Raw genomic sequence first — 13,736 nt, 5'->3', positions numbered from 1 at the left:
TACCGCTGCTGTGCATGTGTAGCTGTGTGTGTAACTAACTGGGTGTGTGTGTGTAGCTGTGTATGTGTAGCTGTGTGTGTAACTAACTGGGTGTGTGTGTAGCTGTGTATGTGTAGCTGTGTGTGTAACTAACTGGGTGTGTGTGTAGCTGTGTATGTGTAGCTGTGTGTGTAACTAACTGGGTGTGTGTGTAGCTGTGTATGTGTAGCTGTGTGTGTAACTAACTGGGTGTGTGTGTGTAGCTGTGCATGTGTAGCTGTGTGTGTAACTAACTGGGTGTGTGTGTGTAGCTGTGTATGTGTAGCTGTGTGTGTAACTAACTGGGTGTGTGTGTAGCTGTGTATGTGTAGCTGTGTGTGTAACTAACTGGGTGTGTGTGTGTAGCTGTGCATGTGTAGCTGTGTGTGTAACTAACTGGGTGTGTGTGTGTAGCTGTGTATGTGTAGCTGTGTGTGTAACTAACTGGGTGTGTGTGTAGCTGTGTATGTGTAGCTGTGTGTGTAACTAACTGGGTGTGTGTGTGTAGCTGTGCATGTGTAGCTGTGTGTGTAACTAACTGGGTGTGTGTGTGTAGCTGTGTATGTGTAGCTGTGTGTGTAACTAACTGGGTGTGTGTGTGTAGCTGTGTATGTGTAGCTGTGTGTGTAACTAACTGGGTGTGTGTGTGTAGCTGTGCATGTGTAGCTGTGTGTGTAACTAACTGTGTGTGTGTGTGTAGCTGTGCATGTGTAGCTGTGTGTGTAACTAACTGGGTGTGTGTGTGTAGCTGTGTATGTGTAGCTGTGTGTGTAACTAACTGGGTGTGTGTGTGTAGCTGTGCATGTGTAGCTGTGTGTGTAACTAACTGGGTGTGTGTGTGTAGCTGTGTATGTGTAGCTGTGTGTGTAACTAACTGGGTGTGTGTGTGTAGCTGTGCATGTGTAGCTGTGTGTGTAACTAACTGGGTGTGTGTGTAGCTGTGTATGTGTAGCTGTGTGTGTAACTAACTGGGTGTGTGTGTAGCTGTGTATGTGTAGCTGTGTGTGTAACTAACTGGGTGTGTGTGTGTAGCTGTGCATGTGTAGCTGTGTGTGTAACTAACTGGGTGTGTGTGTGTAGCTGTGCATGTGTAGCTGTGTGTGTAACTAACTGGGTGTGTGTGTGTAGCTGTGCATGTGTAGCTGTGTGTGTAACTAACTGGGTGTGTGTGTATGTGTAGCTGTGTGTGTAACTAACTGGGTGTGTGTGTAGCTGTGTATGTGTAGCTGTGTGTGTAACTAACTGGGTGTGTGTGTAGCTGTGTATGTGTAGCTGTGTGTGTAACTAACTGGGTGTGTGTGTGTAGCTGTGCATGTGTAGCTGTGTGTGTAACTAACTGGGTGTGTGTGTGTAGCTGTGTATGTGTAGCTGTGTGTGTAACTAACTGGGTGTGTGTGTAGCTGTGTATGTGTAGCTGTGTGTGTAACTAACTGGGTGTGTGTGTGTAGCTGTGCATGTGTAGCTGTGTGTGTAACTAACTGGGTGTGTGTGTGTAGCTGTGTATGTGTAGCTGTGTGTGTAACTAACTGGGTGTGTGTGTGTAGCTGTGTATGTGTAGCTGTGTGTGTAACTAACTGGGTGTGTGTGTGTAGCTGTGCATGTGTAGCTGTGTGTGTAACTAACTGGGTGTGTGTGTGTAGCTGTGCATGTGTAGCTGTGTGTGTAACTAACTGGGTGTGTGTGTGTAGCTGTGTATGTGTAGCTGTGTGTGTAACTAACTGTGTGTGTGTGTGTAGCTGTGCATGTGTAGCTGTGTGTGTAACTAACTGGGTGTGTGTGTGTAGCTGTGTGTGTAACTAACTGGGTGTGTGTGTGTAGCTGTGCATGTGTAGCTGTGTGTGTAACTAACTGGGTGTGTGTGTAGCTGTGTATGTGTAGCTGTGTGTGTAACTAACTGGGTGTGTGTGTAGCTGTGTATGTGTAGCTGTGTGTGTAACTAACTGGGTGTGTGTGTGTAGCTGTGCATGTGTAGCTGTGTGTGTAACTAACTGGGTGTGTGTGTAGCTGTGCATGTGTAGCTGTGTGTGTAACTAACTGGGTGTGTGTGTAGCTGTGTATGTGTAGCTGTGTGTGTAACTAACTGGGTGTGTGTGTGTAGCTGTGCATGTGTAGCTGTGTGTGTAACTAACTGGGTGTGTGTGTGTAGCTGTGCATGTGTAGCTGTGTGTGTAACTAACTGGGTGTGTGTGTGTAGCTGTGCATGTGTAGCTGTGTGTGTAACTAACTGGGTGTGTGTGTATGTGTAGCTGTGTGTGTAACTAACTGGGTGTGTGTGTAGCTGTGCATGTGTAGCTGTGTGTGTAACTAACTGGGTGTGTGTGTGTAGCTGTGTATGTGTAGCTGTGTGTGTAACTAACTGGGTGTGTGTGTAGCTGTGCATGTGTAGCTGTGTGTGTAACTAACTGGGTGTGTGTGTGTAGCTGTGTATGTGTAGCTGTGTGTGTAACTAACTGGGTGTGTGTGTGTAGCTGTGCATGTGTAGCTGTGTGTGTAACTAACTGGGTGTGTGTGTGTAGCTGTGCATGTGTAGCTGTGTGTGTAACTAACTGGGTGTGTGTGTGTAGCTGTGCATGTGTAGCTGTGTGTGTAACTAACTGGGTGTGTGTGTGTGTAGCTGTGCATGTGTAGCTGTGTGTGTAACTAACTGTGTGGGTGTGTGTGTGTGTGTGTAACTAACTGGGTGTGTGTGTAGCTGTGCATGTGTAGCTGTGTGTGTAACTAACTGTGTGGGTGTGTGTGTGTGTGTGTGTGTGTGTGTGTGTGTGTGTGTGTGTGTGTGTGTGTAACTAACTGGGTGTGTGTGTAGCTGTGCATGTGTAGCTGTGTGTGTAACTAACTGTGTGGGTGTGTGTGTGTGTGTAACTAACTGGGTGTGTAGCTGTGCATGTGTAGCTGTGTGTGTAACTAACTGGGTGTGTGTGTGTAGCTGTGTATGTGTAGATGTGTGTGTAACTAACTGGGTGGGTGTGTGTGTGTAACTGTGTGTGTGTGTGTCTGTAACGTGTGTGTGTAAATCGTGTAACGTGTGTGTGTGTGTGTGTGTGTGTGTGTGTGTGTGTGTGTGTGTGTGTGTGTGTGTAAATCGTGTAACGTGTGTGTGTGTGTGTGTTCTCACCACATCACTAGCACTAGAGAAGTCATGGTTGAGCAGGCTCTCCAGGGCCATCCAGCGGACCGGCCTGTTCTCGTTGTCTCCCAGACAGTGGTAGTCCATAGGGAACAGGTCTCTGGACAGGGCGTTGTCACAGATCTTCACCTGCATGCTGTCGTCAATACTGTCAGCGGAAGAGAGGGAGAGGACGGGGTCACGGTGGGGGGAGAGGACGGGGTCACGGTGGGGGGAGAGGACGGGGTCACGGTGGGGGGAGAGGACGGGGTCACGGTGGGGGGAGAGGACAGGGTCACGGTGGGGGGAGAGGACAGGGTCACGGGGGGGAGAGGACGGGGTCACGGTGGGGGGAGAGGACGGGGGGAGAGGACGGGGTCACAGAGGAGGGGGGGGTAGAGGACAGGGTCACAGAGGAGGGGGGGGGGTAGAGGACAGGGTCACAGAGGGGAGAAAAGTATTAAAAAGATACGCTACGGTCACAAGACACAGGCCTCCTATTTGTCCCTAGAATTTCTAAGAAAAGAGCTGGAGGCAGGGCTTTAACCTATAGAGCTCCATTTATATGGAATGGTCTGCCTACCCATGTGAGAGACGCAAACTCTGTCTCAACCCTTAAATCTTTACTGAAGACTCATCTCTTCAGTAGGTCCTATGATTGAGTGTAGTCTGGCCCAGGGGTGTAAAGGTGAACGGAAAGGCTCTGGAACAACGAACCGCCCTTGCTGTCTCTGCCTGGCCGGTTCCCCTCTCTCCACTGGGATTCTCTGCCTCTAACCCTATTACAGGGGCTGAGTCACTGGCTTACTGGTGCTCTTTCATCCCTAGGAGGGGTGGGTCACTTGAGTGGGTTGAGTCACTGACATGATCTTCCTGTCTGGGTTGGCGCCCCCCCTTGGGTTCGTGCCATGGCGGAAATCTTTGTTGGCTATACTCGGCCTTGTCTCTGGATGGTAAGTTGGTGGTTGAAGATATCCCTTCCTGTTTGGCCCTGTCCTGTCCCCTCCTGTCTCAGCCTCCAGTATTTATGCTGCAGTAGTTTATGTGTCGGGGGGCTAGGGTCAGTTTGTTATATCTGGAGTACTTCTCCGGTGTCCTGTGTGAATCTAAGTGTGCGTTCTCTAATTCTCTTTCTTTCTCTCTCTCTCAGAGGACTTGAGCCCTAGGACCACCTGGCATGATGACTCCTTGCTGTCCCCAGTCCACCTGGCCGTGCTGCTGCTCCAGTTTCAACTGTTCTGCCTTATTATTATTTGACCATGCTGGTCATTTATGAACATTTGAACATCTTGGCCATGTTCTGTTATAATCTCCACCCGGCACAGCCAGAAGAGGACTGGCCACCCCCCATAGCCTGGTTCCTCTCTAGGTTTCTTCCTAGGTTTTGGCCTTTCTAGGGAGTTTTTCCTAGCCACCGTGCTTCTACACCTGCATTGCTTGCTGTTTGGGGTTTAGGCTGGGTTTCTGTACAGCACATTGAGATATCAGCTGATGTAAAAAGGGCTTTATAAATACATTTGATTGATTGGGGCGGCAGGGTAGCCTAGTGGTTAGAGCATTGGACTAGTAACCGAAAGGTTGCAAGTTCAAATCACTGACAAGGTACAAAGCTGTCGTTCTGCCCCTGAACAGGCAGTTAACCCACTGTTCCTAGTCCGTCATTGAAAATAAGAATTTGTTCTTAACTGACTTGCCTAGTTAAATAAAGGTAAAATAAAAAAATTGATCAAAATTATTATTTTTTTAGCAGAAATTCCTTCTGGAACATGTGAACTTTCACGTGCCTTAACAAACTGGTATCCTATCTGCAAATAACAATACAATTGTTAAAATTACGAGCCTTGTTGGGTTAAGCCACAGAAAAAGCCAGCAGTCGTCCCACTAGCCATGATTGGCTGAGATAATGAGTGGGCTGGACCTGCCGAGAGAAGGGTTTAGATTTGGTCTGCCATACAGATACCTAAAGAGATGGAGAAAACACCTGTCTCCGGATTATTGCCCAAAAGTATGAGCAGTTGGGCTGAGCAGGGTGATAAGATACTCACACACAGTTCCTGGCGGCCAGGTCTTTGTGGATGACCTCTCTCCTGGCCAGGTAGCTCATCCCACATGCGATCTGGATCGCCATGTGGACCAAGTCCTGCTGAGAGACTGCCTAGAAAGACAGGAAGAGAAACTAAACATGAGAGAGAGAGAGAGAGAGAGAGAGAGAGAGAGAGAGTGAGGGGGGGAGCACGAGAGAGAGAGAGTGAGGGGGGGGAGCACGAGAGAGAGAGGGGGGGGGAAGAGCACAACAGAGAGAGAGAGAGAGGGGGGGGAGCACGAGAGAGAGAGAGAGAGAGAGAGAGAAAGAGCACAACAGAGAGAGAGAGAGAACAACAGAGAGGAAGAGCACAACAGAGAGAGAACAACAGAGAGAGAGAGAGAGAGAGAGAGAGAGAGACAGAGAGACAGACAGACAGACAGAGACAGAGAGAGAGAGGAAAGAGCACAACAGAGAGAGAGAGAGAGAGAGGGGAAAGAGCACAACAGAGAGAGAGAGAGAGGGGGGAGAGCACACCAGAGAGAGAGAGAGGGAGAGGGGGGGGAGAGCACAACAGAGAGAGCACGGGGAAGAGCACAAGAGAGAGAGAGAGGAAGAGCACGGGGAAGAGCACAACAGAGAGAGAGAGGAAGAGCACGGGGAAGAGCACGAGAGAGAGAGGAAGAGCACGGGGAAGAGCACGAGAGAGAGAGGAAGAGCACGGGGAAGAGCACGAGAGAGAGAGGAAGAGCACGGGGAAGAGCACGAGAGAGAGAGAGAGGAAGAGCACAACACAGAGAGAGAGAGAGAGAGGAAGAGCACAACACAGAGAGAGAGAGAGAGGAAGAGCACAACACACAGAGAGAGAGAGAGGAAGAGCACAACACAGAGAGAGAGAGAGAGAGAGAGGAAGAGCACAACACAGAGAGAGAGAGAGACACAGAGAGAGAGAGAGTGCACAACAGAGAGAGGGAGAGGGGTGGAGAGCACAACAGAGAGAGGGAGAGGGGGGGGCACAACAGAGAGGGGTGGAAAGAGCACAACAGAGAGAGGGAGAGGGGGGGGGGAGAGCACAACAGAGAGGAGGGGGGGGGGATATTCAGAGAAGTAGCCTGGTTGCTGATGTTGACCATTTCGCCACTGAGATAAAACATGATAATGGCTTGCATCACTGTAGTAGGACATATCTGAGAGGCTTTTTAAAGCACTTTTCAGATTCCACAAGATAAAGACTGTATAACAACTAGGAAACTAGTATTGTAGCTATTAGGTTTCACAGACAGGATAGAGGGCCAAATAGTCTGTGCAGGAGAAAAATGATTTGTTTGGTTTTTGAGGGCCCCAAGAGACAGGCCTGAAGGACCCCTGATTAATACAGACACAGAGGTTGCATCCCACAAGGACCATAGGGCTCTGGTAGTGCACTACAAAAGCTAGTAGGTAGTCATTTGGGACACACTGAAAGTAGAAGACAATCTAGTGAGACACGAGGAACCATAAGTTTGCTTCAGTACCATCCTGTTATCTGTCGAATTAGCCCAGATGGCTTGATTTCTGAGCTGAGATCATGACGCTAATCACTGTGGCTTAGCCTAGCGAGATGTACATAAACATCTTGTGTTTAAAATGGAAAGGTGACAGAACTAGCCGATGGATGACATGCTGTGTGAACCAGAGAGAGAGAGAGAAGAGGATGGATGACATGCTGTGTGAACCAGAGAGAGAGAGAGAGAAGAGGATGGATGACATGCTGTGTGAACCAGAGAGAGAGAGACGAGGATGGATGACATGCTGTGTGAACCAGAGAGAGAGAGACGAGGATGGATGACATGCTGTGTGAACCAGAGAGAGAGAGAAGAGGATGGATGACATGCTGTGTGAACCAGAGAGAGAGAGAGAGAAGAGGATGGATGACATGCTGTGTGAACCAGAGAGAGAGAGAGAGAGAGAAGAGGATGGATGACATGCTGTGTGAACCAGAGAGAGAGAGAGAAGAGGATGGATGACATGCTGTGTGAACCAGAGAGAGAGAGAGAGAAGAGGATGGATGACATGCTGTGTGAACCAGAGAGAGAGAGAGAGAGAGAAGAGGATGGATGACATGCTGTGTGAACCAGAGAGAGAGAGAGAGAAGAGGATGGATGACATGCTGTGTGAACCAGAGAGAGAGAGAGAAGAGGATGGATGACATGCTGTGTGAACCAGAGAGAGAGAGGGAAGAGGATGGATGACATGCTGTGTGAACCAGTGTGAACCAGAGAGAGAGAGAGAAGATGGATGACATGCTGTGTGAACCAGAGAGAGAGAGAAGAGGATGGATGACATGCTGTGTGAACCAGAGAGAGAGAGAAGAGGATGGATGACATGCTGTGTGAACCAGCGAGAGAGAGAAGAGGATGGATGACATGCTGTGTGAACCAGCGAGAGAGAAAAGAGGATGGATGACATGCTGTGTGAACCAGAGAGAGAGAAGAGGATGGATGACATGCTGTGTGAACCAGAGAGAGAGAGAAGAGGATGGATGACATGCTGTGTGAACCAGAGAAAGAGAAGAGGATGATGACATGCTGTGTGAACCAGAGAGAGAGAAGAGGATGGATGACATGCTGTGTGAACCAGAGAGAGAGAAGAGGATGGATGACATGCTGTGTGAACCAGAGAGAGAGAGAAGAGGATGGATGACATGCTGTGTGAACCAGAGAGAAAGAGAAGAGGATGGATGACATGCTGTGTGAACCAGAGAGAGAGAAGAGGATGGATGACATGCTGTGTGAACCAGAGAGAGAGAAGAGGATGGATGACATGCTGTGTGAACTAGAGAGAGAGAAGAGGATGGATGACATGCTGTGTGAACCAGAGAGAGAGAAGAGGATGGATGACATGCTGTGTGAAGCAGAGAGAGAGAGAAGAGGATGGATGACATGCTGTGTGAACCAGAGAGAGAGAGAAGAGGATGGATGACATGCTGTGTGAACCAGAGAGAGAGAGAAGAGGATGGATGACATGCTGTGTGAACCAGAGAGAGAGAGAGAAGAGGATGGATGACATGCTGTGTGAACCAGAGAGAGAGAAGAGGATGGATGACATGTTGTGTGAGCCGATTCCCCTGAAGAGTGAAAGAGAGCACCTGATGTACACCATCAGTGTTTTAACATAACCCCGGCACTGTGTCCCAAATGGCACACTATTCCCCATAGGGCCCTGGTCAAATGTAGTGCACTAAATCAAATCATACACATCATACCACATACACATGGTTAGCAGATGTTAATGCGAGTGTAGCGAAATGCTTGTGCTTCTAGTTCCGACAATGCAGTAATAACCAACAAGTAATCTAACTAACAATTCCTAAACTACTGTCTTATACACACAAGTGTAAAGGTATGAAGAATATGTACATAAGGATATATGAATGAGTGATGGTACAGAGCAGCATAGGCAAGATACAGTAGATGGTATCGAGTACAGTATACACATATGAGATGAGTATGTAAACAAAGTGGCATAGTTAAAGTGGCTAGTGATACATGTATTACATAAGGATGCAGTCGATGATATAGAGTACAGTATATACGTATACATATGAGATGAATAATGTAGGGTAAGTAACATTATATAAGGTAGCATTGTTTAAAGTGGCTAGTGATATATTTTACATCATTTCCCATTATTGAAGTGGCTGGAGTTGAGTCAGTGTGTTGGCAGCAGCCACTCAATGTTAGTGGTGGCTGTTTAACAGTCTGATGGCCTTGAGATAGAAGCTGTTTTTCAGTCTCTCGGTCCTACATAGGGAACAGGGTCCCATCTCAGCCCGAGTCAGACACACTGCTGGGGTGAGATGCATTGTGGGTCAGGGAGCTGGCTCTGATGGACACAGAGATTGCCAGCTGTCAAACACACACACACACATACACAGGGAAGTGATTTACAGCTGTTTAATGTTCTGTGTCCTGATTAAATTGGACCCTTTGTGTTAGAGGATAAGACACCAGCGCCTTGCAACATCGTAACGCGATTAAACCCAGAACACACACACATACATATACAGTTCCTTTGCAAAAGTATTCGGCCCCCTTGAACTTTGCGACCTTTTGCCACATTTCAGGCTTCAAACATAAAGATATAAAACTGTATTTTTTTGTGAAGAATCAACAACAAGTGGGACACAATCATGAAGTGGAACAACATTTATTGGATATTTCAAACTTTAACAAATCAAAAACTAAAAAATTGGGCGTGCAAAATTATTCAGCCCCTTTACTTTCAGTGCAGCAAACTCTCTTCAGAAGTTCAGTGAGGATCTCTGAATGATCCAATGTTGACCTAAATGACTAATGATGATAAATACAATCCACCTGTGTGTAATCAAGTATCCGTATAAATGCACCTGCACTGTGATAGTCTCAGAGGTCCGTTAAAAGCGCAGAGAGCATCATGAAGAACAAGGAACACACCAGGCAGGTCCGAGATAATGTTGTGAAGAAGTTTAAAGCCGGATTTGGATACAAAAAGATTTCCCAAGCTTTAAACATCCCAAGGAGCACTGTGCAAGCGATAATATTGAAATGGAAGGAGTATCAGACCACTGCAAATCTACCAAGACCTGGCCGTCCCTCTAAACTTTCAGCTCATACAAGGAGAAGACTGATCAGAGATGCAGCCAAGAGGCCCATGATCACTCTGGATGAACTGCAGAGATCTACAGCTGAGGTGGGAGACTCTGTCCATAGGACAACAATCAGTCATATATTGCACAGATCTGGCCTTTATGGAAGAGTGGCAAGAAGAAAGCCATTTCTTAAATCCATAAAAAGTGTTGTTTAAAGTTTGCCACAAGCCACCGGGGAGACACACCAAACATGTGGAAGAAGGCGCTCTGGTCAGATGAAACCAAAATTGAACTTTTTGGCAACAATGCAAAACGATATGTTTGGCGTAAAAGCAACACAGCACATCACCCTGAACACACCATCCCCACTGTCCAACATGGTGGTGGCAGCATCATGATTTGGGCCTGCTTTTCTTCAGCAGGGACAGGGAAGATGGTTAAAATTGATGGGAAGATGGATGGAGCCAAATACAGGACCATTCTGGAAGAACCTGATGGAGTCTGCAAAAGACCTGAGACTGGGACGGAGATTTGTCTTCCAACAAGACAATGACCCAAAACATAAAGCAAAATCTACAATGGAATGGTTCAAAAATAAACATATCCAGGTGTTAGAATGGCCAAGTCAAAGTCCAGACCTGAATCCAATCGAGAATCTGTGGAAAGAACTGAAAACTGCTGTTCACAAATGCTCTCCATCCAACCTCACTGAGCTCGAGCTGTTTTGCAAGGAGGAATGGGAAAAATTTTTAGTCTCTCGATGTGCAAAATTGATAGACATGCGACTTACAGCTGTAATCGCAGCAAAAGGTGGCGCTACAAAGTATTAACTTAAGGGGGCTGAATAATTTTGCACGCCCAGTTTTTGATTTGTTAAAAAAGTTTGAAATATCCAATAAATGTCGTTCCACTTCATGATTGTGTGCCACTTGTTGTTGATTCTTCACAAAAAAATACAGTTTCATATCTTTATGTTTGAAGCCTGAAATGTGGCAAAAGGTCGCAAAGTTCAAGGGGCCGAATACTTTCGCAAGGCCCTGTATATACATATATATATGTATATATTTATGTATGTGTATATATATATATATATATATATATATAGATAGATCTATGTGTGTATATATAGATGTATATGTATATATATATCTATATACATATATCTATATATATATACACACATACATCTATATATACACACATACATAAATATATACATATATTGGCATTACGCCACGCCGCAGACCGGCATTACATTACATTACGCCACGCCGCAGACCGGCATTACATTACATTACGCCACGACACGCCGCAGTCCGGCATTACATCACATTACGCCACGCCGCAGACCGGCATTACATCACATTACGCCACGCCGCAGACCGGCATTACATTACGCCACGCCGCAGACCGGCACGGCATAGCGCCGCGCCGCAGACCGTCACGGCATAGCGCCGCGCCGCAGACCGTCACAGCGCCGCGCCGCAGACCGTCACAGCGCCGCGCCGCAGACCGTCACAGCGCCACGCCGCAGACCGTCACAGCGCCACGCCGCAGACCGGCACAGACTGGCACAACATGCTTTTCAGACACTTTAGGGTGCCTCCCAAACGGCAACCTAATTCCCCATAGTGTTCTGGTCTAAAGTAGTGCACTATGTAAAGGAATAGGGTGCCAGGGTGTTTTGGTCTGAAGTTGTGCACTATATAGGGAATAGGGTGCCATTTGAGATACAACCTCAGTCTCCCTCTAAAATTACACCAATGATTTATGTCTACATGTTTATGAAGACAGCAAGAGAAAAAACCCGTTATAAGCATGTCTTTGTTAGGCCCCTACAAACGCCTAAAGTATATTTTGAGAGGATGGATGGGAATCAAAGTGGCGGTGGTGTGTTATCCCAGAGGAAGTTTTCTTTACTGCTATTGAGCAGCAAGCTTCGTCTTGTGATGGAAAATTAGTCTGTAGTTTTTTTTCTCTTTATGCTGCACCTTAAACAAGGCTTCTCCTTCTTATTTTAAAAGTGGTGTGTGTGTGTGTGTGTGTGTGTGTGTGTTGAGAGTCTCGGTTCAAGGCTGATTGATCGGTTGGATTTACATTACAGGCATCTCAGAGAACGCCTACGCCAAGTGGATCAAACGACCCCTGGGGTTACCCAGCACAATGAGGTGATTGTCTCTTCATGGGAAACACAGTCTCTGCCCTGAGCCACAGATTAAAGGGGAGTTTAGCAATTCGGGGAGAAAAAAAAATCTAATTTCACCAGAGTCAGAAGAACTCGTGGATACCATTTTAAAATGTCTCTGCATGCAGTTTGAAGGAAGTTGCTAATTAGCATTAGCGCAAATGCTAACAACGAGCTGTTCCCATAGACGTCCAGTCATTGCGTTAGTGCTAGTTAGCGTTGGCTTGTGAAACTAACTCATTTCACGAGTTGATCGTAATTCGGTGAAGTAGACAACAGGACAAAAATCTTGGAAATATCCCTTTAAGACACACTGCATTTAAAAAAAACCCTGAGAGACATTTTACAGGTCTGGGTATCGGTTGTTGTCAAACTTGTATTTAAGTGCCTATTGCTATAAAACACTATTGTTCTGTGTTAACACTATTACAGAGTTAGGGGGGCCGGGACAGGTGAAATGCTCAGGCGGGAAGGTCATGTCTGAACGGTGGGTTGTAGAAGCAACATACAATCAGTTATACATCAAGGAACCAGACTTACATCTCCCAGCCTACGATTTGGGCGCTCACCCCCCCCCCAAAAAAAATGTTTGCCGCCGTCGCGAAATAATTTCTAAAGTCATACAGTGATTTAGTAAGACGTGTAATAGACTCCTGAAAAGACATTATTTAAATCGAAGCAGAAATGTAAGATGAGACATTTTTATATGCAAGCTAATCCAGTGATTCTTATGTAGACAATAGACTATTGTTATATTTTACTGTTACACGAGGGCTCCAGAATGTTCTATCGTTAAATAGAGATTCATCTGGGGCGGCAGGGTAGCCTAGTGGTTAGAGCGTTGGACTAGAAACTGAAAGGTTGCAAGACCGAACCCCCGAGCTGACAAGGTACAAATCTGTTGTTCTGCCACTGAACAAGGCAGTTTACCCACTGTTCCTAGGCCGTCATTGTAGATAAAAATTTGTTCTTAACGGACTTGCCTAGTTAAATAAAAAGGTCAAATAGTTTTTTTATTTATTTTTAAATTGGCTACATTTTAATGTGCACTAATATCATAGTCTACAGTGAATTCGCAATAGATTCAATTATTTTCCTCATCAATCTAAACACATATTAACAAAGCGAAAACATATGTTTAGACATTTTTGTATGTGTGTATGTGTATGCGTGTGTGTATGCATGTGTGTATGTGTGTGTGTGTGTGTATGTCTGTATCTATCTGTATCTATCTATCTGTATCTATCTATCTGTATCTATCTGTATCTATCTATCTGTATCTATCTGTATCTATCTATCTATCTGTATCTATCTATATCTATCTATCTATCTATCTATCTATCTATCTATCTGTATCTATCTATCTATCTATCTATCTATCTATCTGTATCTATCTATCTATCTGTATCTGTATCTATCTATATCTATCTGTATCTATCTATCTATCTGTATCTATCTATCTGTATCTATCTATCTGTATCTATCTATCTGTATCTATCTATCTGTATCTATCTATCTGTATCTATCTATCTGTATCTATCTATCTGTATCTATCTATCTGTATCTATCTATCTGTATCTATCTATCTGTATCTATCTATCTGTATCTATCTATCTGTATCTATCTATCTATCTATCTGTATACTTATTTTCCACCATAATTTGCAAATAAATTCAGAAAAAAAATGCTGATGTGATTTTCTGAATTTTTTTTCTGTCATAGTTGAAGTGTACCTATGATGAAAATTACAGGCCTCATCTTTGTGAGTGGGAGAACTTGCACAATTGGTGGCTGA

General features: G+C 45.6%; 1 protein-coding gene across 4 annotated transcripts in view; it reads right to left on the bottom strand.

Annotated features, from left to right (window-relative positions):
- ryk (receptor like tyrosine kinase) overlaps nt 1–13,736 on the bottom strand; it is a 128,410-nt gene that overhangs the window by 14,845 nt on the left and 99,829 nt on the right. For all 4 annotated transcript variants that reach the window (XM_064936191.1, XM_064936194.1, XM_064936192.1 and 1 more), the window contains 2 exons: nt 5,170–5,279; nt 3,134–3,293 (listed from right to left, as the gene is read on the bottom strand). In XM_064936191.1, the coding sequence (XP_064792263.1) occupies nt 3,134–3,293; nt 5,170–5,279 (270 nt within the window). The remainder of the gene's footprint in view (nt 1–3,133; nt 3,294–5,169; nt 5,280–13,736) is intronic.

Source organism: Oncorhynchus masou, chromosome 24 (assembly GCF_036934945.1).
Source record: "Oncorhynchus masou masou isolate Uvic2021 chromosome 24, UVic_Omas_1.1, whole genome shotgun sequence".
NCBI lineage: Eukaryota > Metazoa > Chordata > Actinopteri > Salmoniformes > Salmonidae > Oncorhynchus > Oncorhynchus masou.
The sequence above is the reverse complement of the archived record's forward strand: the minus strand, read 5'-3'. Positions and strand labels throughout refer to the sequence as shown.